The sequence below is a fragment of the Sardina pilchardus genome, chromosome 21, assembly GCF_963854185.1.
Source record: "Sardina pilchardus chromosome 21, fSarPil1.1, whole genome shotgun sequence".
In the NCBI taxonomy this organism is placed as follows: domain Eukaryota; kingdom Metazoa; phylum Chordata; class Actinopteri; order Clupeiformes; family Clupeidae; genus Sardina; species Sardina pilchardus.
The window spans coordinates 19,667,463-19,694,962 of record NC_085014.1 but is presented as its reverse complement, the minus strand read 5'-3'; the positions used below and the strand labels follow the sequence as shown (position 1 = coordinate 19,694,962).

The following is a 27,500-nucleotide window of genomic DNA, read 5'->3' as shown; positions in this document are numbered from 1 at the left end:
TGTGAATGTCCCCTGATTTGGTGATGTTGGGGTATTTTGACAGGCTTTGTGCAGCCAACCAGACCGATGGCTCACGCCTCATCAAGCAGGCCTTGTCACCATCAGCTTCAGGCAGGGTGGGGGGTGGGGGGGAGGGAGTGGATGGGTTGGGGACGGAGCTCGCTGGTGTCAAACCTATTCCTATTCTCCATCTCCGTTCTGTCTTCTGTTCTGTCTTCTCTCTCTCTCTATCTATCTTTCTCACTCACTCACTCACTCACTCACTCACTCACTCACTCACTCACTCACTCACTCACTCACTCACTCACTCACTCACTCACTCACTCACTCACTCACTCTCTCTCTCTCTCTCCCCTACCATCCTCCGTCATTTCCTTTTCTCTCTATTCTTCATCTCTGTTCTGTCTTCGGGTTTGTCTTTTTCTCTCTCTCTCTCTCTCTCTTGCTCTCTCTCCCTTACCATCCTCCATCATTTCCTTTTCTCTCTTTTCTCCATCTCTGTTCTGTCTTCTTCTCTCTCTATCTCTCTCTCTCACTCCCCATCCTCAGTTCCTCTCCTCTCCTTTTTCCCCAGTGGTCTGAAAACCCAAGCGAACGGAAGCCCACACCATTCACTTGCGTCTGCCAGCGTTCACAGGTTGTTGTTGCTGCTGTTGTCTTATTTACTTTCCTTTCTCCCTTCCTCCCTTCTCCGTCTCTTCTCTTGTGGCTGCTGGCTTGGCGGTGCTATCTAGTTGTTTACTCGTGATAAGACAGTAATTGGCCTCCCCTGGAACCCCGGTATTAGTGCGGATGTGCGCTATGCGGAGGGAATATTTTGACAGGCTGATTTGGGGGTGGGGGTGTTGGTGGGGGTGGGGGTGGTGGTGGTGGCGGTGGAGACGCGAGTGCCAAGCCCGGAGGATATTTATATTTCCCTTTCCGTCTCTCATTGGCACGGCTCAGGTGAAAAGCGTGATTATGTTCAGGGTGTGTGTGTGTGTGTGGAGGGTGGGGGTAACGGGCAGAGACGAACGCTGCCTAGGATCTCGCTTAGGATCTGTAGACACTCTCTCAAGGCACTGCCTCTGTCTATCTCAGAGTCTCTCTCTCTCTCTCTCTCTCTGTGTGTGTGTGTGTGTGTTTTGGGGGGTGCCCAACTGCTCTGTCTAACTGCTGTCCCCAAGTGCGTACTTTGTTATAGGTGAGAGGCTTACTTGACGTAAACCTGACAACAGCCCTATATCCAACCACTCATGGGTGCGTTCACGTGACATTGTGTGTGTGTGTGTGTACACATTCATCTGTGTGCTTGTTTGTGTGTAAGTGTGTGGCTGACAGATGTTTCTTTGTGTATATCTGTGTGTGTGTGTGTGTGTGTGTGTGTGTGTGTGTGTGTGTGTCATCCCACATGTGGATGCCTGACTGAAGTTCCCTCCAGCTGCTTCAGCTCTCAATGGGCATCGGATGCTCCATGCTGTCAGGGTGGCACTGTTGCCTGCAGTAAACCAGCACACACCCACACCCACACACACATTCATTCACTCACTGACACACACACTCACGCAAACACACAGCGAAGCACACGCACACACACACACGCACATGCGCACACACGCACACACGCACACACACACACACGCACACGCACACGCACACGCACACGCACACGCTCGCTGTGAACAAACGATGGGTGCAACCAGGCTTGGCTGCGCTGTTATATGTTAGCGTGTGGGTGGAATAAACAGACCAACTGTTCGCTCGTCTCTGCGGAAGTCCTTGCTAATGACACATTAACATATACAGACAGCCACAACACTCACAGCAAGAGTGACTGTGTGTGTGTGTGACTGTGTATGTGTGTGTGTGTGTGAGTGTGAGCGTGCGTGTAAGTGTGTGTGTGTCTTTCAGTGTGGTCAAGCGCGATGCATTGTGGGAGCGGTGGGCTGGCCATTGCGCATCCTGACAGGCAGCAGGTTGGCTGTACAGCTGCTTCTCGGTCGAGGCGATCCTTCAGCTTCTATTTGGGTGCGGGGGGGGCCCTCATGAATAAAACACACTTGGCGCCCAGCACGCCAGCACGCGCCAGAGCAAGGCATGCTGGGAAGCAGAGAAACGGAGGCATTGACAGCTGGATACAGAGTAAGAGAGAGAGCGAGGAAGAGGGGAAGAGAGAAATGCGTATGTATGTGTGTGTGCAATGTACGTGTGTGTGTGTGTGTGTGTGTGGGGGGGGGGGTGTGTATGTGTTTGTGTATGTGTCTGTGCGTGTGTGTACTGTACGCTTGTGTCTATGTGTGTGTGTGTGTGTGTGTGTGTGTGTGTGTGTGTGTGTCCTGTACGTTTGTGTCTATGTGTGTGTGTGTGTGTGTGTGTGTGTGTCCTGTACGTTTGTGTCTATGTGTGTGTGTGTGTGTGTGTGTGTGAGAGTGGTGATTAAGGAAAGGGAAATTGCCACCATGTCCCAGGCTCAGGCTAATTTCGCCATCGGGGTGGACTGAGACGGTCGTCAGTGTCTGCTTTTCAGCAGGACGAATCGGTTTGCTGCTCGCACACCGTGAGCACTAAGGTGCATTAAGATGTTCCAGGTTGCCGTGGCGATAGGGTGGGGTGAGGTGCCGGGGGGTGTTGGACTCGGGTGGGGTTGGGTCGGCCAACTTTGTCTGAACGTCTCGGGGACGGATGAGCTCGTTAGGGCTCATTAGGGCTCGTTAAGGCTTTTCTAGAGCTCATTATCAGCTGTCCTCTCTCCACTGGCTGCCAAGGTCAGGTGGGATGGCACCTGCAGCATGGGAGGACTGCTCCATGCGCGAACATATATGGATATGTGTTTGTGTGTGCACTTGTTTTGTTTGCTTGCTTGTTTGTTTGTTTGTTTGTAAACACACCCATACTTTCGAATCTACCTGTACCTTTGACTGCCCGATACCCGGGGAAGCGCATGCGTCTGTTTGTACATGAGCGTGTGCAAACATGTTAGTCCAGATGGATGACCCAATGAGACGACTGGTCCTTCAGTGTGAGGAGAGTCACTGCAGTGGTCAGGTCTGTGTTTGCTTAGCTCTCCATCCAACATGATGCCCCAAACGCACGCACGCACGCACGCACGCACGCACGCACGCACGCACGCACGCACGCACGCACGCACGCACGCACGCACGCACGCACGCACGCATGCACGCGCACACAAGACTTGGAGAAAGGTGGGCCTGCCAGTAGCTAATCTCAGTTCTACAGGTCCGGCTCTGTCTACCAATAATTGGCATTGAGAAACCCAACTGGTAAGGGACTGCTCCCAAACTCATCTCTCCTCTGACGAGGAAGAATGATTGCCTCACAGGATAGGCCAAACTAAGAAATCGTAAAATGTGTGTATGTGTGTGAGAGAGAGGTCTGGTGGCTGTGATACTAAAGTGTGTGAGCTTGTGATAACAAGTTTGGCTGTGTTCTGCGTAGTTAATGTGTTAATGTCTGTGTGACTAAGTGATGCTACAGCTGTGTGTGGGTTTAACTGATGGTGTGCACAGTGTGTGTATGTGTGTGTATGTGTGTGCATGTGTGTGCATGTGTGTACAGTATGTGTGTGTGTGTGTGTCAGAGAGACTCATTTTTCTTTGCTGTTAACAAGCTGTGGGGGAGAACCACCACACACTTTCTGCTTTGCTTTGGTTCATCATCAGAAACACAGCACTGTACAGGCAAAGAGACAACTGAACGTGTGTGTGTGTGTGTGTGTGTGTATCTGTGTTGATATTCCATCAATTTCCTCTTTCCTGCGAGGCCTGTGGAGCTGAGGAGACAGGATTCATGTATGGATCTATGTCCTTAAACATGCTTCGCTGACTCTGCCATGAAAAATCTGTCAGGCTGGCTTAATGAGAGAGAGAGAGAGAGAGAGAGAGAGAGAGAGAGAGAGAGAGAGAGAGAGAGAGAGAGTGTGTCTGTGTATTTGTGTGTGTATGTGTGTGTATATGTTTGTATGTATGTATGTATGTACAGTGAGGAGCATTTGTATTTGATACCATGCTAAAACAGGAATATAAAATCATCATTTGACAATTGATCGTAATGCCTTAATTAAAAAAATGAGTAAAAATAAAACCGCTAAGGACACCAATTTTCTTTGTGATTGAAGAATGTATCGTAAATAAATAAATGTTTTCCTTAAATGCTAAGGGAAGGAAGTATTTGACCCCCTATGTAACCCTATGGGAATTTAACACATAGGGCTAACATAGGGGCAGGCAGATTTTTATTTTTAAAGGCCAGCTATTTCATGGATCCAGGATATTATGCATCCTGATGAAGTTCCCTTGGCCGTTGGAATTAAAATAGCCCCACATCATCACATACCCTTCACCATAGCTAGAGATTGGCATGGTGCTTTTTCCAGTAGGCCTATTAGCCTGTTTGATGCTCACTTAGCTCAATGCAAATCAAACAGGCTAATAGGCCTACTTCCCATAGGGTTACATAGGGGGTCAACTATTAATTAAGGCATTAAGATCAATTGTCAAATGATGATTTATATTCCTGTTTTAGCATGGTATCAAATACATATGCTCCTCACTGTATGTGTGTGTGTGTGTGTGTGTGTTAGTTAGCTACAGCTCTGTATACAAAATGAACAGCAACTGGTGTCTGTGTGTGACTGTGTGTGTGCGTGTGTGTGTGTGTGTGTGTGTGTGTGTGTGTGTGTGTGTGTGTGTGTGTGTGTCCTGCATATTATGCAACCAACAGAATCTGGAAAAAGATTCCGTCTGCAGCTGGAAATCAGTGTGACCTTGTGCTTGTGTATGTATCTGTTTGTGTGTGTGTGTGTGTGTGTGTGTGTGTCTTCACACAGTATGTGTGTGTGCTGCACCTGATGCGATTTCATAAGGGCCAACAGAGAAAAGATGATCTACTGTTTTTTTATGTGTTTGTGTCGTCTCAGGCATTCTGTATTACACAAATACATCTATCTGTGTCTGTGTGTGCTATCTATTTGCCCTGCGGTGGCTGGCTGACATACTGTGAAGTGTGTGTGCGTGTGGACGCGCACACGTGTGTGTATCTATTTGTGTGAATGTGTGTGTGAATGTGTGCCTGTGTGTGTGGGTGAATGTGTCTGTGTGTGTGTAAATATGTGTGCATCTGTGTGTGAATGTGTATGTATGCCTGTACCTGCATGTGCCCGTGTGTGTGTGTACGTGCATGTTTGAGTGTGTGTGTGTGTGTGTGTGTGTGTGTGCGCGCGCGTGCGTCTGTGTGTGTGCGTGTGTGTGTGTGTGTGCGCGCGCGCATGTGTGTGTGCATGCGTCTGTGTGTGTGTGTTTGTGTGTGTACGTGCATGTTTGAGTGCGTGTGTGTGTGTGTGTGCCCGTGTGTGTGTGTGTGTGTGTGTGTGTGTGTGTGCGTGCCTGCTCTGGCGGTACCTTCTGCATGCCCTGCAGGGCCTGCTGGAGGAAGCTGAGCTGCTGCTGGCGCGTGTTGTCCTCCTCGCTGCGCTGCGGCGCCGCTTTGCCCTGCTCCTGCTTCAGCAGCTCCACCTCGTTCCTGTAGGCGTCCAGCTGACAGCGCAGGCTGTCGTTCTCCTCCTTCAGAGCCTCCGCCTGCGCAGCCGGACCTGAGAGAGGGAGGGAGGGAGGGAGGGAGGGAGAGAGAGAGGGAGAGAGGGAGGGAGGGAGGGAAGGAGAGGGAGGAGGGAGGGAGAGAGAGGAAAGAAAAGGGAGGGAGGGAGGGAGAGAGAGGGAGGAAGAGGAAGGGAGGGAGAGAGTGTGAGGGAGGGAAGAGGGGGGAGAGAGTGACAGAGAGAGACAGAGAGAGACAGAGAGAGAGAGAGAGAGAGAGAGAGAGAGAGAGAGAGAGAGCAAGAGGGAGAGAAAGAAACACAGGGGGGTGTTGAGATTTTTGAAACATCCTTTATTACATTGTGTTCAAATTTCCTTCAGGCTCAGATCATATGGAGAAAGGAGGAAGAGGGAAAGACAGAGTGGTTGTGAGTGTGTGTGCGTGTGTGTGCGTGTGACAGTGTGTGTGTGTGTGTTTGGATTGACAATAAAATATAGAGCAAGTGCAACTGACAGGCCTGAGAGGGATAGAAATCTCATCAGCAGCACAGAGATGGAGGAAAGGAGGAAGGGAACAGAGTGAAGCTATGGAAAGAGAGGATTAGGGGGCTTAATCCTAGAGAGAGAAGAATCAAAACAGTGACATAAATAAAAAAAAAGAAAGAAAGAAAAGTACTCGAAAAAGCTGGAGTGGAAAAGATTTACAGAAACGACAGAGAGAGAGTGAGACAGTGAGATGTGTCTTGATGTCTTGCATGTTGGTGCGTTCTGTGCACCCATACAGTCATGCTAATAAAGCTCCTTTGAATTTGAATCTGAATTTGAGAGATTGAGAGAGAGAGAGAGATAGAGAGAGACAGAGAGAGAGAGATGTGTCTTGATGTTTCGTATGTTGGTGCGTTCTGTGTTAATAAAGCTCCTTTGAATTTGAATTTGAGAGATTGAGAGAGAGAGAGAGAGAGAGAGAAAAGAGGGAAAACTGACAAAGACCTACAAGAAGGAGGAGACGTGGACACGCGGTGTGTCGGTGTGAAAAAGAGTGCGCTGATCTTGACGCCGCCGCTCAGTTCACACACCCCGTCTATAAGCGTGCTGCTGCTGGCAGATGCAAGCGTGCTCAGTGGCTAACACCTGATCGGGGCTCTTAAGTCATTAGCGCCGTGAGAGCTGGGGAGGTGGGAGGTCAGACACATTCCCCTACACAGCACGCTAATTAACCATTCAAATGGGCTGTGTTTAAAGACACAGAGAGAGAGAAGGAGGGGGGGAGAGACAGAGAGAGAGGGGAGAGAGAGAGGGAGATGGAGGGGGGAGACAGATGGAGGGTGGAGAGGGGGGCAGAGAGAGGGAGAGAGACAGAGACAGAGAGAGAGAATAAAGAAGAGGAAGACGAAGAGGAGTGATATGTAGTTACAGAGAAATAACAGAGGTGATGCAGGTGAGAAGCCTGAAGGAGCACTGCTGAACAGAGGAGAGAGCAATTTAAAACAGAAAGAAAGAGAGGCGGTGGAGATGGAGGGATGAAAGAGAGGAGGTCAGAGAAGAGAGAAGGGCTTGCAGACAGAAGAGAGATGGCCGCCCGCAGCACAATAACAGACATTTACTTTTACTTCTGCAACCTCTCTCTCTCTCTCACTATGAGGCCAAACACACACAGACACACACACAGACACAAATGCACACAGACAGACAGACAGACAGACAGACAGACAGACAGACAGACAGACAGACAGACAGACAGACAGACAGACAGACAGACAGACAGACAGACAGACAGACAGACAGACCGACAGACCGACAGACATACACCCAAACACAAACAGACAGACACACACACGCACACAGACAGACATACACACACAGACCAGGGATGGAAGTTAAATATCTTCTCCACCTGCCACTGTGGCTCAACTTCTTCACCGGCTACTAGAGATACGGTATGAACATGTAATATGATGATTATAGTAACCAAAATGATCACTGTTATCGGCATTATTGCGATACAATTAAACCCTATGTCTTTAACCCTATCACCACCAGTGTTGGCCTGTCCTCCATGCACAGCAGCAACAACACTGAAGGTCATCAACAGATTCCATAGTGTACGGCCATAAAAGTGGCGTGGCTCCTTTAAGACTTTAATCCAATGATCCAACTTGATCTAACTACTGTACACTGTGCATCATCTGATTTAAGTATTTCCAGATATATTCAAGGTTTAGCCTTTATTTTCAATTTAGTCTGTTGAAATCATGCACTGGCGAGTTTAAGCACAGCTCATCTTTAGGAAACATAAATACATGCATGCTTAGTATCAATAAACCTTAAGGCTATACTGACAATCACTCAGCCATGAGCTGTATATCCTCTGATTTAAATACCTATCTGATTTTAAGATCCATCTTATCTAGGCAATATTTGTAACATTGATTTTGTATTTGGCCGTTTATGAAATCAAGGATTGCAAAAGCCCAAAGTTGGAGACATAGAAACCATATTACTCTGAAACGGGCAATTGTACAGGGGAATGATTTACACCTTTGTGTTCAGTAAGGTCTGCTGTACATTCTTATATACAGTCTGTAATGTGTTGAGTTGTGAAGAGTTCTAGGCCACTTCAAAAGAGAACTACACGCGTGACAATATTAGCCTGTGAAGATACAACGCAGATCCACAGATCTCGCTAAATTTACGCATATACATGCAGTCGTCCTGAAACAAGCCCAGCAGTGGCACATGAAAGCATAGCGACAGTTTCTTAATAGAAGATCAGTGGCAGAAACTGAAGCAATGCCCCTGTGCTGCAGGCGGCGGCTAACTCAGTGGGCGGCTAACTCAGTGGTCATTACTTCAAATCAGTGCGATTTACTGTACCATTATAGGCTGGTAACCTTATATGGTACTTACAGAAACTTTCTTAATCTTAATCTGTCAAATACCAAAATACCGGATACTGGAGCTGACTGTATATTTGTGGCATGCTAGCTCTATTTATTTATAAGTGACCAAATTCACCCACCAGGACACAAATTCAACCGCATTTGGCGGGTGCTAATTTCCATCCCCGTCTCTCTCTTACACCCACACACACACAGCCAAGCTCACTTATGTGACCACACACACAATGTGCCCGGCGCGGCCAGTGAAGAGGATGAGCAAAGTGCAGTCCATCAAGGCCAGCTGAAAGAACGAGGGCGAGAGCGACATTGAAAGGAAGGAGGATAAATTGAAGAGGAGAGAGCGAGCAAGAGAGAGAGAGAGAAAGGCGGGCGGGGGAGAGGGGAACGGAGATAGAGAGACAGAGAGAGGGAGAGAAAAAGACCGATAGAGGAAGAGAAAGAGAGGAGAGAGAGAGAAAGAGAGAAAGAAAGGATCTAGGGTCTGTGCAATGAAAGGGCTGGTGGCGTCACTGCGGAGCTCTCCATGGCTACATATCTCGGCCTAATTAGAGGGGATTAAATAGTAATGGGAGAAATGCATTAATGTACCATCCGTATTGTTATCAAATGGCGGTAATTAAAACTGATGCGCCGCAGCCCTTTACCAGTCACTCCAGGCGGAAGGGCAGAGAGAGGCAGTGCCCTATTCAATTAGAGTGCAGACTCTAATCCACACACAACACACACAACACACACACACACACACACACACAGATGTATAGACACGTACAGAGACACACACACACTCTCTCTCTCTCTCACACACACACACACACAGACACACACAGACACACACAGACACAGATGTACAGACATGCACAGACACAGACACAGAGAAACACACAGACAGACGCACAGACACACAGATGCACAGACACACAGACACACAGACACACAGACACACACACAGACACACAAAACATACATTATATAAGTCTGTTTTAAGAAATACCTCCACCGTCCCAAATACATGAAAAGACAGACAGGAGTGGGAAATACCCACGGAGATCAAAGGATGGCTTTGGGAGCCTTGTGGAGATGAAGGGTGGGGTTGAGTTTGATCCTGGGATTCTGTGTGCGTAGAACCCCCCCCCACCCCATCAGCCTCCACCCCCACCCCCACCTCGAATGCGCTAATGAACGCAAAGGCTCTCCAGCGAATGAGCTGTCAGAGCAGAAGTCTCGGAGTATTTAGGAGCAGCTCAGCTAATAAAACGCCTGACTACAGACAAAGCACTTCACCTTTATCCAAGTAACACTGTACTTTATAGAAGAGCCAATGACAAGAGAGAGAGAGCCGGAGAGAGAGAGAGAGAGAGAGAGAGAGAGAGAGAGAGAGAGAGAGAGAGAGAGAGAGAGAGAGAGATTTGAGAGTGCATGAGAGAAGCAAACAGCAGAGAGGTACATGCTGTGTGCTAGCCCCACAGGGGGGATAGAGTGAGTAAGCGAACGAGGGAGAGAGTGTGAAGAGAGAGAGAATGAGAGTGTAAAAAGAGAGAGAGTGATTGGAAGAGAGAGAGAGAGAGAGAGAGAGAGAGAGAGAGAGAGAGAGAGAGAGAGAGAGAGAGAGAGAGAGAGAGAGAGAGAGAGAGAAAAGGGGAAGACAGAGAGAGAGGTGCTGTTATTGATTGCTGGGCCTCATCAAGCTACCGACTGAGGGAGACAGGGGTGGTAACTTGGGGAGCAGGGTGCATGTGTGTGACTGTACTGTATGTGTGAGACGGGGTTGGGGGGCTGTGTGTTTATGTGTGTGTGTGTGTGTGTGTGTGTTGTGAGTGTGTGTGAGTGAGAGAGTGGGGTGGGGGTGTGGGGCTGTGTGTGTGTGTGTGTGTGTGTGTGTGTGTGTGTGTGTGTGTGTGTTGTGAGTGCGTGTGAGTGAGAGAGTGGGGTGGGGGTGTGGGGCTGCGTGTATTGTGAGAGTGTGTGTGTGTGTGTGTGTGTGTGTGTGTGTGTGTGTGTGTTGTGAGTGCGTGTGAGTGAGAGAGTGGGATGGGGGTGTGGGGCTGTGTGTGTGTGTGTGTGTGTGTGTGTTTATGTGTGTGTGTGTGTGTGTGTGTGTGTGTGTGTGTGTGTGTGTGTGTGTGTGTGTGTTGTGAGTGCGTGTGAGTGAGAGAGTGGGGTGGGGGTGTGGGGCTGCGTGTATTGTGAGAGTGTGTGTGTGTGTGTGTGTGTGTGTGTGTGTGTGTGTGTGTGTGTGTGTGAGTGGGGCAGGGGGCTCTCTCTCTCACCTTGCACTATGGCAAGCAGCACTATCGACCGCAGCGCAGCCCCCGAGATGCTGACAGGAGAGAAAGTGCAGGGCCCTGTGTCTCACCGCGCTATATCAATTGGCAGAAGACACCTGCCTGTTACCATTGATTGGAGTTAGTACAGCAGGGGAGAGGGGGTGAGGGGGAGAAAGGAGGTGTGTGTGTGTGTGTGTAAAATGGATGCAAGGGAGAGAAATGAACATGAGGGCTGGTTTGGCTGGGGTGAAAATGCTGGTGCTAGGTTGTTACTGGCTTGCCAATACTTCAGGCAAGTAGAGGGGTGTGTGTGTGTGTGTGTGTGTGTGTGTGTGTGTATGTGAGCGAGGGAAAAGTGAGGTTAAAAGCATGTCAAAAAAGTGGAGGAAAGGAGGAGGGAAGGAGGAGGAGGAGAGAATGGAGAGAAGGATAGAGAGAGGGATGGAGATAGGGATGCAGAGAAGGATAGACAGAGGGATGGAGAGAAGGATGGAGAGAGGGATGAAGAGAGGGATGGAGAGAAGGATAGAGAGAGGGATAAAGAGAGGGATGGAGAGAAGGATGGAGAGAGGGATGCAGGGCGAATAAGCCTCTTGGCTTGGCCGGGCGCTAGTCATGTGTAGCAGGTGTGAAATGTTTGCATAAATGAGGGGGCGCTGAGGCTAACTCCCCCCTCCTCTCCACCTCAGTCACCCACCAAATCCCACCACACCCACAGCCCTGCCTTTAGCACGCACTCGTTCCATCACTCACTCTCTCTCTCTCACTCACTCTCTCTCTCTCTCTTTTCATATCTCTGCCCATCTTCTCCCCCCCTTTTCACGGCATCCTTTCAGATATCTGACAGCCAAGCTGACAGTGATCGTTATCATTGTTTTCTAATAACCAAGGTCATGCATGAAGAGGATAGCGATTTGAGATGGCGAAGGAAAAAAAAAAAAAAAAAAAGCAGGGTGATAAATGAAGGACTACATTTGCATATATCTGCATGTTAACGAGGGAGACTCGGTCAACAGCTGAGTCTCTAGGAATGCTAAGGGGTGTAGAAAGAGAGGGGAGGGGGAACCGTTGCGTGTGTGTTTGAGGGAGGGAGCGAGGGTCCAATGTCACACCTGCAAAGATGGTTCAGGATGATGGAGAGAGAGAGGGAGAGACAGGAAGGGAGAGAGAAGGAAAGGCAGGAAGAGAGAAAGGAGTGTGTGTGAGTGTATGTGTGTGTGTGTGTGTGTGTGTGTGTGTGTGTGTGTGTGTGTGTGTGTGTGTGTGTGTGTGTGTGTGTGTGTGTGTGTGTGTGGTGAGATGAAAGCAGCACTCAAAGCCCCCCTCCACACATATAAACATGGAAACAGAAAGGAACTAAGTTCGTTCAGCCTGCCTGAATCTGTGTGTGTAGATGAGAGGACGTGTGTGTGTGTGTGTGTGTGTGTGTGTGTGTGCGCGCGAGTGCGCAGTGTGGACGAGAGAAATTAAGAGTGTGTGCAAGTGTGTGTATGAGTTCATAAAAAAGGCTGTAGCCCATCACCATCTGAGTTCCGGCTCTTTGATTTGATGTCTGGTGCTTCGGACCTGATGCTTCCCTTGGGGGCCACGCTGGCTGGCGAGGAGAGAGTGAGCGCTCGATTGGAGGACTGGGAGAAGCGGGGGTTCCTGATTGGCTGATCAGTCACATTCCCTCCCCACCCACCCACCCCTGGAACACTTGACATCACCGTGACCCCATAACCTATTATAAGCTATTATGATGGCCGTTTCCCCCCCGCCCCATTTAGTGCCGCCCCTTTTGAGCGGGCATATCTCAGGACGAGGCGGGCATTAGAGGAGGCTTAGGTGAGCCGCCTGTTGCCCGGACGCCATCTGTGGCGGACGCGGGCACAGAAGCGAGCGCTCGGCCAGCGTGGCACTGCCCACTGCCCAGGGCCCAGGGCCGGTGCCAACTCACTGCAGTTGGTCGGTGAACAATCCACATGCCGAGATTAGAGAGGTGGCCTTTCAGCGCCACCCCCACTGGCAGCGTTACAAGAGAGAGGGAGGGAGAGAGACAACGAGGGATAGAGAAAGAGATGCGAAAAGAGAGAGCGAGAGAGAGGTAAAATGAGAAATAGGGTGACCCTGAACAGAAATGGGCGTGAGTCCCTCCTACCCTCTCCATCCCTCCTACCAGCCTTCAGATGCCACGGCTTTAGGACCCCAGCCTGGTACAACAGCTCTGGCTCATGCTCATCCTTGGCCTTTGCCGTGTAAATGTTTAGAAGGAAGACGAGGGGAGGAGGAGGAGGAGGAGGAGGAGGAGGAGGAGGAGGAGGAGGAGGAGGAGGCGCGCCGGCTGTTTGGCGGGCGCTAATCTTTCATGATGGTTCTGCACTGGCGGAGTGGAGCAGAGGAAGAGAGGAGGACTGGTGGGCATGATAATCCATCTAATTAGCATCTTATCTGATGAGGGCTGCTGAGGCCTGGAAGCATGGAGAGACACTGGGGGGGGGATCGGCAGTCAGATAGCAGGCTGATTAGCAGGAGGGGGGGTGAGAGAGAGCGTGTGTGTGTGTGTGTGTGTGTGTGTGTGTGTGTGGTGTTACCTGAGTCATCCGGGTCCTTGCTCTCTGGGACGTCCTCCATGTCGTCGTCCGACATCTCCATCTCCTCCTCGCGCCGGATGCCCATCAGCTCCTCATTGTGAATGTTCCGGATCTCCTGTAGTGGAAAGGGGGGGGGGGAGAGGGAGGGGGAGAGAAAAAGAAAGAAAGAGAGAGAGAGAGGGAGAGAGAGAATGTGATTGAAGCAGAGAGAGAAAGAGAGAGAGGGAAAGCTTGTTTAAAAATTAAAACTGCAAACCCAAACCTAAAAAGGCACTGATTTCAAATGTTCCATCATTATCCATTTAACACCTCTGTTCTTCCTTTTCAACTCTCAACACTTGCTCTGCAAATAGCTATCACTTGCAATAACACTGACATTAACATGTCAAATAACATGTCAAATAACTGAAAAACCAGTTAGGATGATAACTGAAAAAAAAACACCACTTACACACTTATTTATTTTACGTTATTTTTTGGGTTATTTTGTTGCCCATGTAATGAATCACCAGGCTCTGTCCTCTGGCAGAGTTCTCTTGACCTTATCTGTGTATCCTCGGCGATGTGAATTCGCCGTTCTCCCCGGGCGTCGCCGGTGTTGACCGAGCCTAATTTAACACTTAGAGCCACGCACGTAATTCCACCTCGTCTGATGAGGATGAAAGATGACGCCGATGATTATAAATAATTTCAGGTGACCTTATTATTTCAGAATACTTCACTTCGCGAGCTGAAAGGCAAAGGGAAATGGAGCGTTTGACTGTTTCAACAGTAATGGCTTCGGGCGACAGCTTAGGAGGATTTGAAGTGGAGGGGAAAAAAAAAAAATCAAAATGCCAAAAACGCACTGTGGATTTGGGGAAAAAACAATGAATTTCAACCAGACTGCAAACATATGCTGCATAACAATAGCTCTTGATGTTCACATTTTGACTGTGTCATTGTGCAATGCTCCACCTGAACAATGTCACACTTAACGCAGAGAACCCACACTCTCCAAAACTGAGTGTCTGTTCGTTTGGCTGCTCCATCACCACCCCTTCCCAAAATGGCTGCATGTTGGCTGAAGCAAACCCGCAAACAGAGCCTGCGGAGCATGTTCAGAGCCACGACAGCATGTTGCCTGTTTTACAAGGTCCGTGCACATTAACCATAAACCGAGCCATTGAGTCCCTCTCACTGCTCTCACGTCGCACACAAAACAAAGAGCAGATCAATGGAATTAGAGGGCGTGTGAACTGGTCAACAGGCTATTAGCACACTGCCCCTCTCAAGCGCTCCCATGGTAGTGGGCCAGGTGAGGGCTGGTTGGCTGGCAGGCTTGCTGGCTGACATTGCGTCCTCCTATGGAGAGCCACAGCGGAGCTCGTTAGCATACTGACGCAGCCCGTGTCATTGCTCGGGTCACTGGCTGGTGCTAGTCTGGGGAGAGAGGTCCACACACGTGTGCGTACGTGACTGTGGTAATGACAGAACTGGCCTGCAGGGGGCTCCACCCATGTGCTCTGCTGGGGGGCGACAGGAGCAGATGTTAAGGTCTGCGAGGCGTAGCAATTTTCTTTGAGTTTCTTCTTTTTTACTCTCTTTCAGGGCTAATGGGGTATGAGTAGCAAACACTTGACGTATGCCACAGGGAGGGGGATACACACACACACACACACACACACTCACACACACAGAAACATGTATTTGCTTTCCGGCCACAATCTCCGAAAGCCAGCCACAAACACAACCATCTGTCTGGTGCCACGCAAAACACACGATCTGGCAAATTAGAAGGGCGAACAGGTAGTGGCAACACAAACACACAAACAGGCCCATCTGGGTGGCTCAGAGACGCGGGCTAGCAACGGGGCTGTGGCTGGCTCACCGCGCAGCTGCCGCTTGGAAGACAGCGGGCTTATGGGCTCAGCTACAGGCTTTCCTAATGCTGGGCCAAAACTACACCGCCTCAGGCCAACGAAAACAAAAAGACTCCAGAGCACTTCACACCGACGATGACGGCCGGTCTGCGCAAAGGCAAATTGCACCCCGAGCTGGTGTGTGTGTGTGTGTGTGTGTGTGTGTGTGTGTGTGTGTGTGTGTGTGTGTGTGTGTGTGTGTGTGTGTGTGTGTGTCTGTGTGTGTGTGTGTGTGTGTGTGTGTTTTCCATGTCTGCTGACCTTCAGAGCAGCACATCCAAGGCCGTGGCCTAAGGCCTTGACACTGACACGAGCTGAGGGCTTGGCAAGCACTTACTGACCTCTCAAGAGAGACGCGTGCCATCCACTGGCCGGCGCTAACTTACCAACGCAAGTCACACAAGGAGGAAGAGGAGGAGGAGGAGGAGGAGGAGGGAGGGATGGTGGGTGTTGGGGGGAGGCTGAAGAGGCGGCTACTGCCAGATCAAGGCCAGCAGCGGGAGCAGATCTGAGAGGCTACTTACCTTCGGTGTTGTCCGCCCACGGGGGAGCCGGGGCGGTTCACGGTTTGTCCAAACAGATCGAGCCACTCAGCGTGCTGGCGGCAACCGGGCTAATGGCATGCAGAGAGCCTGACTAACTGCACCTGTCACCTGGTGTCGCCCAAACCACAGGCCGCACGGTGAGAAGGAGAGAGAGAGCGAGCGAGCAAGAGAGAGAGAGAGAGAGAGAGAGAGAGAGAGAGAGAGAGAGGATGCAAACCTCTCGACAGACATGTGCCGGCTGGATGAGCCTGACAGATGGAAAGGGAGTGAGTGAGTGTGTGTGTGTGTGTGTGTGTGTGTGTGTGTGTGAGTGTGTGTGTGTGAGAGTGTGTGTTTGCCTGTGAGGAGGGAAAAAGAGAGAGTTTGTGTGTGTGTGTGTGTGCGTGTAAGGAGGGAAATAAGTGTGTGTGTGTGAGAGAGAGAGATAGAGAGAGAGAGAATGAAAGGGGATTTACTCAGCTTCCTTCTCCTGTTAACAGGTTTTCATTTTTTGCTATTACACACGAGGCTTGTAAACGCAAAGACCATGAACAGATTGAAAAGCAGCATGTTTGCTTTAATGCTGCTTACAGATTGATTAAGGTCACAAAATGCTGTTGATTTTCATTTCGAAAAATCACAACAAAAACGCCGCCTCTCTCTGCACGGCTTCTATCGTAGTTAACCGCTTACTAACAAATCCCCGCGGCAGCTGAGCACATCTTAGCAGGCAGGCAGGCGCGTTCATTTTTTTCCCTTTTTTTTCTGGAGTGCAGACTGTGCCCCTGAGCTGTTCTTCCCCTGGCTGCTCCACATCAGAGATGGCTGATACTCGGGCCTTGTGCATAAACATAAACATCAGCTCAGACGAAAACGGATGGAGACAGCCGAGGGATAGCAGAGGGAAGATGGTGTGTGTGTGTGTGTGTGTGTGTGTGTGTGTGTGAATGTGTATGTGTGTGAGTGAGTATATGTGAGTGAGTGTATGTGTGCGCATGTGAGTGTGTGTGTGTGTGTGTGTGTGTGTGTGTGTGTGTGTGTGTGTATATGTGTGTGTGTGTGTGTGTGAGAGTGTATGTATGAGTGAGCATGTGTGAGTGCGAGTATGTAAGTGAGTGAGAGAGAGGGTGTATGTGTATATACTGTATATGAGAGGAATGAGGCCAATACAGCCACAGAAAACCCAGAGGAGCTTTCAATGGCGAACACGGGATGGGGTAGGGCAAAGGCACTTTCATTTGTTGAGGTCAACACATAGACAATATAGAAGACTGCAGTGTGTGCGTGTGTATGTGGATGAGAGGCCCGTATGGCCAGTTTGATGGAGTGATGGATGAGTGGCCAGACGGATCGCGTGACTGTCTGGCTGGGTGAGTGGGCAATTGAAAGTGAAGGATGGATGAGCGGACGAGCGGGCGGATGGATGGATGGCTGGGCGGGCAGACATATGGATTAATGCATGGGTGGATGACAGGCCAGAGGGGCTGGCCAGAGCATAAATGTGTCCCAGCAGGGAGCTCTCGCAGTCTCGCCTTCTCTCCTTCACTATTTCGGCATTCACCTCTCATCCCCTCCCTGGTGAAGGACAGAGACGAGGGCGTTCAATAAGGATGAGGCTACTGCTCCGGTAATGAGCTGAATCCTGGATGGCTCGCCAAACCCCTCCACTCCAAAAAGTAATGTGTGCATTATGGCCAAGCAACAAACGAAAACGAAAATGACAACGACGACAACGACAAAAAACAAATCACCCAAGCTTCAGCAAACAGAACTGAAGAATGAGTCAGCAAATTTAATCCTTTAAAAGACACTACTAACACTGCTGCTCAAGAGTTGGAGACAAAACAGGATATTTCTTTCCCCTGCTCTCCCCATACTGGCAATGAGCTGGATTACTGCTAATTAAAAGAAGCTAGTGTACTGGAAAAAGCAGAAAAAAAGAAAACAAAGGAAAATAAATCCTAATGGGAATATAGCACATGAGCTTCATGATATTAATGAATGCATGATAACGACCCAATTGTTACATTCAACTTAAGTGCTGGAGTTCTGCTCGTCACACTTTCACGGGGAACTCTCCAAGGAGAACATTTGGAAAACAAAGCAAAACGAGGCCTTGGTGTTGGTATGCAACCTACCTTTTCTGTGTGAGAGCCTTAAACCGGACCATTGACCCAAACCTACACCTGGAGCAAATCCATCACATCCATTGGTGCAGAGCAGTGAATTACAGACTGTCCTCTGGGTCGATTCTAACGACCTACTAACTCACACAGAGGTCAGCCTTATGCTTACTGTTTCATTTTCCTGTCTGAGGTCACTGCGTTCATCTTTTGTGTTGATAGCAGTCACAACGCCATCATACATGATGCATACTGTAGATGCACCTGCCATTAACAAACCTACATTTTATATAATTATATGCACAAAATTGATATATTGCGCATATAATAGGCACAAAATGACATGCAGAGATTTAAAAAAAGCCATGGGCCTCTGACAGCCCAATCTGCCTGCCTTCACAAACCGTTTAAGGGATTGGAAATGGGTGAGACACCACACTATGCATCAGGTATGAAGACCTTATGAGGGAATGCATTGGCAGAGGGCCCCGTGAGAATTCCTTCTCTCCTCTGTGGGATGAAGCCTAAAGTCTGCCTCAGCCACACTGACTCTGTTCCGTGCCTTCCATGGATGAGCGTCTCGTGAGAAATAATCAGCTTCCGCCTTGTGATCCACGGAGAAATGCTGTTTCGCTGCTGTGAGGCAGGTGACAAATGGGGCTGTTTAATCGCCTGCCACTCACTCTCACCGTGCCAACGCCCCCAGAGTGACGGTGAATAAGCCAAACTTACCAATCCGACCATAAAACGCACCGGTGCCAAGGCTCTTGCGTAAAGTCGTGTGAGGGGGGGAAAATGATGTTAAAAAGGCTTGAGGTAATTAATGTGAAATTTATTGGGTAGTGGCTGAGGAACAAACATTGTCAGGACTCATTAATTTATTAGCTGTCAACATTAAGGGAGAGTTGACCCCAATTTGCTACAAAAGACACATGGGGGGCATGTGGATTTCATAGTGTGTGTAATGGCAGTGGCACGGTACTGGAGCCTTGGCCAAGCATATTATGACATGTACAGGGCTGGGTATGAGGACAGAATGCAAAACACAATATCCTCGGAGACCCAACATGAAGGCTCAAGAGTCTGTGTGTGTGTGTGTGTGTGTGTGTGTGTGAGTTTGCTGGAAGTTACCTTTCGCTGGTTGCCCCCTTGGAGAGAGAACATGGATTGTTTGTAAATGAATGTGTGTGTGTGTGTGTGTATGTGTGTGCTCACTCATGTGTGTTACCTTTCACAGCAGAACTTGGAAGGCAGCGAGATTAACCCACACACACACACACACATGCTCTCTCGGTCTGTCTGCCCACCGAGGCCATCCGGCCGCAGCCTGTATGCAGCCGAGCGTTTAGCCTGCCTCTAATACCCTGCTTAACTCCCAATCAATGTCCAGCCCGCGAGACGGAACACCCACCAGGGGGAGTGAGGAACAGAGGGATGGTGAGGGAGAGGTCAGTGGAGAAACCAGAGCAAGAGCACAGAGGTGATAAGGAAGAGTGGGAAAGAGATAGAGAGATAGAGAGATAGGGAGAGAGAACGAGAGAGCGAGACAGAGAGTGAGGGAGAAAGAGAGAGCGAGAGAGGTAGGGAGAGATAGAGTGAGAGACAGAGTGAGGGAGAAAGAGCAAGCGAGAAAGAGAGAGCGAGAGAGATAGAACGAGGGAGAAAGAGAGAAAGAGACAGAGCGAGGGAGAAAGAGAGAGAAAGAGACAGAGAGGGAGAGAGAGAGAGAGATAAAGAGGGAAAGAGAGGAGGAGAGTATACGGAAGGAGAGTAGCGGGAGAGGACCTACACAAACAAGATCCATGCACCTGGCCGATAACCTGACTGCTGGGGGAGAAGAACTGTGTGGTTATCACATGTGGAGAGACATGAGAGTGAACAGCAACATAAAACTGCATCAAGGAGAGAAAAGGAGAAAGACCCACCTCTGCTTGCTTGCGCCACATGTCCAGGTTCTTGCGCTGGGCTTTGGAGAAATGGTCCCATGCCTTTTGTTTGGAAGCAGCGTGGAATACAGACACAATCTGCTCAACTGTGGCGGGGTAAGGGGGGGGGAAGGCCACGGCCAGAAAGAACCGTCCCGAGAATGAGAGAGAGAGAGAGAGAGAGAGAGAGAGAAAGAAGGGGGGCGAGTGGGAGGGAGCAGAGGAGTGAAAAAGTGGCGTCAGGTAGGAAGGCAGTCACGATCTCCCCTGTTCTTTCTCTCCCCCCCCAAAACCCTCCCCACACCCGACCCACCTCTCCCCCACGGTACAGCTTTGTGCTGTGTCTGTTGAGGCGGGCCTCCCGGACGGTTCTGTCAGCGTTGAGGGCAGGGGTGGGACTACTTTGAGGGGAGGGTTTGGGAAGAGGGATGGGGCAAGGTTGTGTTTGGGCAAATTATTCCACCCCCGCCTTGAAGTGACAACCGTCATGAAAAAAAATAGATAAATAATACAACTCAACAAATAAATTAGAGCTGTCAAAATTAACGCATTAATAATTGCTAATTTTTAGAACAATTTAGCATTAATTAATCACAGATGACTGTGATTCAGCCTCTGTCATTGTCGAAGGCTGTACTTAACTCGACAGCTAGGATGAAGATCATGGTCCATGACCTACAGTACTGCACCCACTGGTATCACTCTTGACATGCAAGAGGAGTGGAGGGCTAAATAATGCTTCAAATCTAGTCAACATTTTGGTGAGGGAAATAAAATGGCATGGTAATTTTTTGGTAAAAAAAAGTGATTTCTCTCTTCTCATTGCTGTTTGTTTCTCTCTTCCTCTGTCCCTTCTTTTTCATATTTAATGGACCTTATTAAAATTCAACTGGCATTTAATTTATATCGGCCTTGGTTTTTATTATAGTGCATCAAAAATATGCTTTTTAATCTGTCAGCCAATGACCTCAATGGCTTTGTGGAAATTTGTTGGCTTGTTTTGCGTCGAATCTGTGCTCATACTTAAAGTTCACTGTTAATAAGAAGAAAATTGTGCAACTTATTTGTCATTTGTTTTTAATCGCTTGACAGCCCTAAAATAAATGAACACAAAAATAAACATAAACACTGCAGACGGCCACTGGAACACTGCATGAGAACCAGACAGCTAGCGGCAGATTTCTTTGTTTTGGCAGTGGTGGAAAGAGAGAACATTGCATTCATAACAGCTCGTGTCCGGTTCAAAAACCCCTTAGGTTGAGCCCAACATTCCTGCCCAACATGCCACCGATAATACGCTGACAGACTGAGAAATGAGAATTTTCTTTAAGAATCGACAACTGCGGTGATGCATCTGGCTGTGCACAAGAAGGGTTTTTTCTTCAACTAGCCTAGCACTTTTCGCCTTTCATTGATGTTTAGGAAGCAGAAATCAAAGGAAGTGTCTGCACTTATTTATTTTTTCGAATTTCTTCTGCTGCTGCTGCTTAAGTGGCAGAGGGGGGTGGGGGTGGGGGAGTTCGAGCTAAGTCCAGATGAACCCAGGGCTTCAGCCTGTGGCCTCTGTTATCTCATTACGCCGCCAAGGAAGAGATAGGATGCTCTGCCATAATGACAAGCCATTAATATCACCCCCTCCAGTAAGCCATCAATCTAGCTAGACATGAAAGGAGTGTTCTCCAGAGTTTGGCTTGCAGATAACGAATGAACCGAAGCAAGTGGGGCGGAAGGGGGTGGCGGTGGAGGTAGCGAGTGTGTGGGGGGTTAATGGCGACTGGATGGTGGGAAGGCCATCGTGGTGCACAGGAGCTGAGGAGCTGGGAGGCTGGAGGACCAGATGAGAGGGAGAGGGAGAGGCAACGCTGCTACGAGCCGTTAATCTCATGCAGTGTGAAGCAGCCATCTGTAACACACCTCTGATGGGAGGAGAAACTCACTCACATGCACGCACACACACACACCAATAAATATATAGACACACACACACACACACACCACCTTCTGAAACACTGTTGTTCAGAATACAATAGAGACAGAGAGAGAGAGAGTGAGAGAGAGTGCAAGAGAGAGACAGAGAGAGAAAAAGAGAAGAGCGAGAAAGAGAACGTCTGTAAATATGCAGTCAAGTAAATACGTAGTTTATTGGCAATTAAGGCACAGTGCACGCAAGTCGCAAAAATGTGCAGTGCAGCCAATGTCTCATTTGCATTTGCATATTTAAGTCATTCAATCCATTTAAGTGCTTACTGGCAGCGAGTTCAGCCGCTCAGCTATTGCTGGGTCAATAATTAAGACATTCTACGTCTTCGCTCGTAATGCAGTTTTGCGGGAGTCACGCTCTACGATGTTCCGTTTCCCCTGCGCCTTCCCATTTGTCTGTGGGCAATGCCGTCTCAAGTGAATTCCCCCTCCTCAGCAAATGAATTCTATCATCATGGCTCCCGCTTAGCTCAAGTGTGGCAGTCTATGCCAGCTGGTAGGGAACAGAAGAGATGAGGGAGGAGGAGGAGGGAGGAGGAGGAGGAGGAGGAGATGGAGGAGGAGAGGGGGAGGCAAAAAAGAGAGAGAGAAGCCAGACATGGCAATGCCTTGGTGGCGGTGTGGAGGTGCCAGTACAAACGCAGTCCATAGCGACACCAACGTCGGAGAAAAAAAAAAAAAAAAAAACGATGGAAAAATACCCACATGGCAATCAAAATATTCCAAATGAGCAGGAGGCCATTTAAAAACCAGCCGTTCTTGCTCAATTGTGTTGGCTAAATGGAAGGGGTCTGGCTTACAAAAGCAGGGATTGCTAACTGTTCAAACATCCATGTGCCACATTAAAGCCTGCACAGCCAAAGCTGCCTTTTAAAGGTTGGTAAAAAACCTTTTTAGCACTGCATTTTCTGCAGGAGGGAAAAACACTTCCATGCTGTACATTGTGCAGCAAGACACATTCCAGTATCAATGAATTTAATGTGCACTGTGCCATAAAACGACAGGATCAGAAGGAGATTTTTTTTTTCTGTTCAAGCGAACAAAGTCTCCTCAAACTTCAGGAGGAAGAACTGTTTTTCTCCCCATACTTCCTCTTGAATCTATATCTATAATGGTATAGAAAGGCATGCTTTAATCTAACGTTTCTTTATCACTGCTACGTTCAGTCACAGTGGTATGTCATTGCACTCCACTCGTTGAAGAGGGCCGGTTATGAAACACGAGCAGCATATCTGAAGACTCCTCACACACGGGCAGGATGAATGATGCGGGGGATGCTGGGAGATGGAAGCTCCGACGGTGTCTTCCTTTAACAAGCCGTGAAAAAGTGACTGCTATACTTCTGAGGAGACGCCCCCCTCCTCCTCCCTCCTCTCAGAGATAGCCAACCATAAGATCTACCCTGCTCTCAACACACACGCGCACACACACACGCACACACACACACACACACACACACGGCTTAACACTTCTTTCTACTCTCTTTTCCCCTCTTTTCTCTCTCTCTCTCTCTATGCTTCTAAATCTATGGGCTCCCTCACTCTCTCTCTCCTCCACTTTCTCAAAGGGTCTTAATAAACCCTGGGGAGTCAATAAGGCCGCACCAGGCCTATCTGAAGAAGGGTGGGTTGCGGTGGGCTTGTGGGGGGGAGGGGGGGGGGGGTAGTGGTGGTTGCTCGAGAGAGACGAAGGAGGATCGATAGTGACTTCAGCATGCTTTAATTTGATGGGGAGGATCGATAGAGAGGCCAGGGAAGAAAGCAAGGTTGTGCCTTGGTGTGTGCATGCAGCATGCACGTATGGACTCAGGTTTTATATATATATATATATATATACTGTATATATGCCTGTTGAGAGTGAGTCTGATTGTGTGTGTGCGTGTGTGTGTGTGTATGTGTGTGTGTGTGTGTGTGTGTGTGTATGTGCGTGCTACTAGGGTGTGTGTGGCTGCAGACAATCCAGCCATGACAACATGATTTCTGGGTTGCATGTGCCAAGTTGTCTATACATGCCGTTGCGCTATCTGTGGACATGCTGCGATTCTCCGGTTTTGACGCAGATACTTCTCATCTTCCGGCTCGCGCTCCATCAGCTGACTGACTGCCGTGACACGCGGACGTTCAATCACGGCAGGTCCGTGGCGTTATTACAGCAGGGATGAACTTAGTCCTGACAGATTCACATCAAAGGACCCGCCTGCTGGCGGCTGATAAAGGCAGAGTCATTTGGAAATGGCGCCAGGGGCTTCATGTTTTCAATCCAGGTCAGTCCGTTAATGTCAGCCGGAATCATCTCCGTTGATGGAATATTCTAGGAGTGATCTCCCGGAAGTCTGACGTGTATCCATGGAGTTGGGGGGGAAGGGGGGGGGGGGGGGGGGGCGGGAGGATTACGGAAGTGATTTAAAACCCTCACTGTTTGAGAATTAGTTTGGTGATTTCCTCACTTTTCCCACTTGTATTCTCCACGGGATCTATCTGGTGGATGGGGTCTGAGGTGAGGTAAGCGAAGCTAAGCGATTTCTTACATGTAACACTCTCTTCATGATCTCCTAGCTCCCCATTGTCTGAGAACACCGCACAAAAAAAACAGGTCTTCACACATAGCCCTGACTCCATGAACTGGAAACAAACAACTTGGAGACAGACTGTCCCCTTAACAATAACAAAACACTGAGGAATTTCCCAGAGAGCACTGAAGGGAGGAGTGAGCTACCTCTCTGCTGTGTTTTGTTTAGTCATTGGTTAAAATATAACATTGCTTTGGACAACAGTGTCTACAAAGGAGCATAAATATTACCATGAACATAGACAACTATGACTTCATCCAGCATCGCTTACCCTACAGCATCCTGCCAAGTAATTACATAGTAAAGACAAAGTAAAAATAAAACGTCTTTAAAAAAGAAAGACAAGCAAAACAAGACCAAACATCAGCATAAACTGCGGCCTGGATACGGGCATTTCAGGGAGCGCAATGCTTGTCTTATAACAGGGGGGAGAGGGGGTTTGCATGGATTCCAACCTGCAGCTGGCTCAACAATAACCAAAGAAGGAAAAATGGGACATTGCAGAGAGCACTACTGAATATAAGTGGGCACTTTGTTTGCCATTGGCTTGTTATGATACTAGGCCAAACATTCATGTGATGTTTGGGGGAATAAGACCACAATAAAGGCCCCAAATGTAGAGTGGCTTTTTTCAAAATGAAGGAAAAAGTGGCATCTGGAAGAACTCACCCAGTGGATTCGCATTTGGGGGACAGTTCTAAATAAAGTGCTCACCCTCCAAAAATTGAAAAGGGGGCTTAGAAAAAAAAAAAAAAAAAAAATCACATGATTCGTTCCATTGTCTGCTCTCGTTCCATCCTTTTCAGAGATGACCCACTAAGCAAAAGAGTGGCTACTGTACTTAGCATGGGGACCAATCGTTCTGTTAGTCAGACCCTTGCCCAACAAAGCCTCGTTCCCAGAGAGCATGCCAGGCTCATGGTGGCTTTTATCCATGGCCGCTCGCTTGCTTGTTGACATGCCAGTGTGGGCTGAGTATAACATCAGTTTCTCCTCGCCAGTGTTTACCCTTCCTCGATCCCATTGGCTGAGAAGTGGGGCCAGGCGCAAATCACCATATCCATTACCCCTTAAAGATCCACCTGCTAACAATCAATCAAATTATTGATCAGCCGACTGCAGAAATTGAGAGAGAGCGAGAGCGAGCGAGAGAGAGAGAGAGAGAGAGAGAGAGTGAGAGAGAGAGAGAGGGAAAAAGAGAGGCCTAAAGTAACTGTGCTAACAGAAGTGGGAGGTGTTTTTTTGTGTCTGCCAACAGAGATGTGTTGTATATCTTTTCAATGAAATCATTTCACTTCTTAGGTTTTTTTTTCTTCTTTATTTGGTTGCTTTACTTACTTTTACTCTATGGCGTTCTTTATGGCATCAGGTCAGCTGTCCAGCGTCTATACAAGCTACTACACAAGCTTTAATCTAAGACATACTGTATACCCAGGGGCCCAAGCTGTCTGAAAAGGGGCTTCTTGTAGCTCTACTATAGGGTGGTGGGGGGGAATTTAAAACACAACAGAAATAAGGGACCTGCTGATGTGGAGAGTGTACTGATGCAACCACCACCACTCAAAAATACTCTACCTGTTCCTGCTTTTCAGACCCGAGAACGCTAAAGACCTCTGGAACGACTTACCTTCTAGTCTCCACACAATAGCACAGCACATGCGTAATAGCAACATAACAAGTCGTGGAGCCTTTAACAGAATTGAAACCCAGGGTGATGCCTTTTGTGTTTAAGTGTGTAATTGTATGTGTAAGGGGTCACACCGCTCAGACTTTGTGGGATCGCGTGAGTGTGAGGCGTGCGAGGAGTGCAAATGCGACTATTTGTGTGTGGAGGCGAGATGAAAAGAAAGACGCCTCTGTTTGTGTTCGACTGTGACGGAGGTTTAACAGTGTCTCTCTGCATGGCTAAGTTGTTTTTCTCACAGGTTTTTTGTATCATTGTTTACAAAACAGCTCTTGCACTTGCACTGCTGTTGGGTAACATTATATATTTCTCTCTGTGTCAGGCTTGGCAGGAGTTGTACCAACGAGGGCAACAGGTGACGACGGGTTTAAGGAAAAAAAAACCCAAACAAACAAAGAAACAAACATTCACTCCTCCTTACCCAACACCCACACACACTCTCTCTCTCTCACACACACACTCACTCACACACACACACTCTCTCTCTCTTTCTCTCTCTCACTCACACACTCACACACCATGTTGAACAAATTGCTAAAGTGTACCTGAGACATTTCATATGTGAATGGCGTGACAGACAGCTGCTACCTACAGTGTAGATCAGAGCATTTCCTGCTGCTTTCACAAGTGTGCCACAGAACCCACCACTTGGTAATGGACAGCATCAGTATGAGCCGACTGCATCCATTAGTGTTGCCAGCCGCGGTAGTGGAGGGGGTACAGCGCCTGAGAGACCGGCTCTCTCAGTCCCTCCATCTCTCTGTCTCTCTCTCTCTCTCACACACTCTCACTCTATCTCTCTCTATCTCTCTGTCTCTCTCTGTCTCTCTCTGTCTCTCTCTGTCTCTCTCTGTCTCTCTCTGTCTCTCTCTGTCTCTCTCTGTCTCTCTCAATTCAATTCAATTCAATTCAATTCAAAGGTAGCTTTATTGGCATGACTCATCAAAGCAGTGTTGCCAAAGCAGACATATAGCAATACAAACAGATACAATATCTGTTTGGAAACAATCAACACATTAAAAATAAGAAATAAAAGAAAAAAGAAACTTACTTAATACTACTATATGGTTTATATTATCTCTCTGTCTCTCTCTGTCTGTCTCCCTCCCTGTTTCTCTTCCAGGAGGCTCTCTCCTTCCCCGGAGTCTCTGGCCTGGATTTACGCTAACTCCTGTACCTGTATGGATGGCTGCTCCCTGATGGACACATTAGGGAAGGTGGAGTGGATTGGGGGGTTGGTATGAGGGGTGTGTGTGTGTGTGTGTGGGGGGGGGCACTACTCCACTACCTTCAAAGACGCTCCCACTCTCCCTTTATGGCCTTGTTAACCGAGCTTGTCTCATGTCATTTCTCCAGCACGGTGTGCAGCAGTAACAGCTGTGTGTGTGTGTGTGTGTGTGTGTGTGTGTGTGTGTGTAAAAGAGTTTGTGTGTGTGTGTGTGTGTGTACAAGTGTGTGTGAATGTGTGTGTGTGTGTGTGTGTGTGTGTGCGTGTGTGTGTGTACAAGTGTGTGTGTGTGTGTGTG

At 48.6% G+C, this 27,500-nt stretch overlaps 1 protein-coding gene across 1 annotated transcript in view; it reads right to left on the bottom strand.

The window, feature by feature from the left end:
* Positions 1–27,500, bottom strand: part of enox2 (ecto-NOX disulfide-thiol exchanger 2) — a 252,632-nt gene that overhangs the window by 17,304 nt on the left and 207,828 nt on the right. The window contains exons 10-12 of the mRNA XM_062524767.1: positions 19,742–19,848; positions 13,269–13,383; positions 5,397–5,587 (exon numbers count right to left, since the gene is read on the bottom strand). Coding sequence (XP_062380751.1) covers positions 5,397–5,587; positions 13,269–13,383; positions 19,742–19,848 — 413 coding nt within the window. The remainder of the gene's footprint in view (positions 1–5,396; positions 5,588–13,268; positions 13,384–19,741; positions 19,849–27,500) is intronic.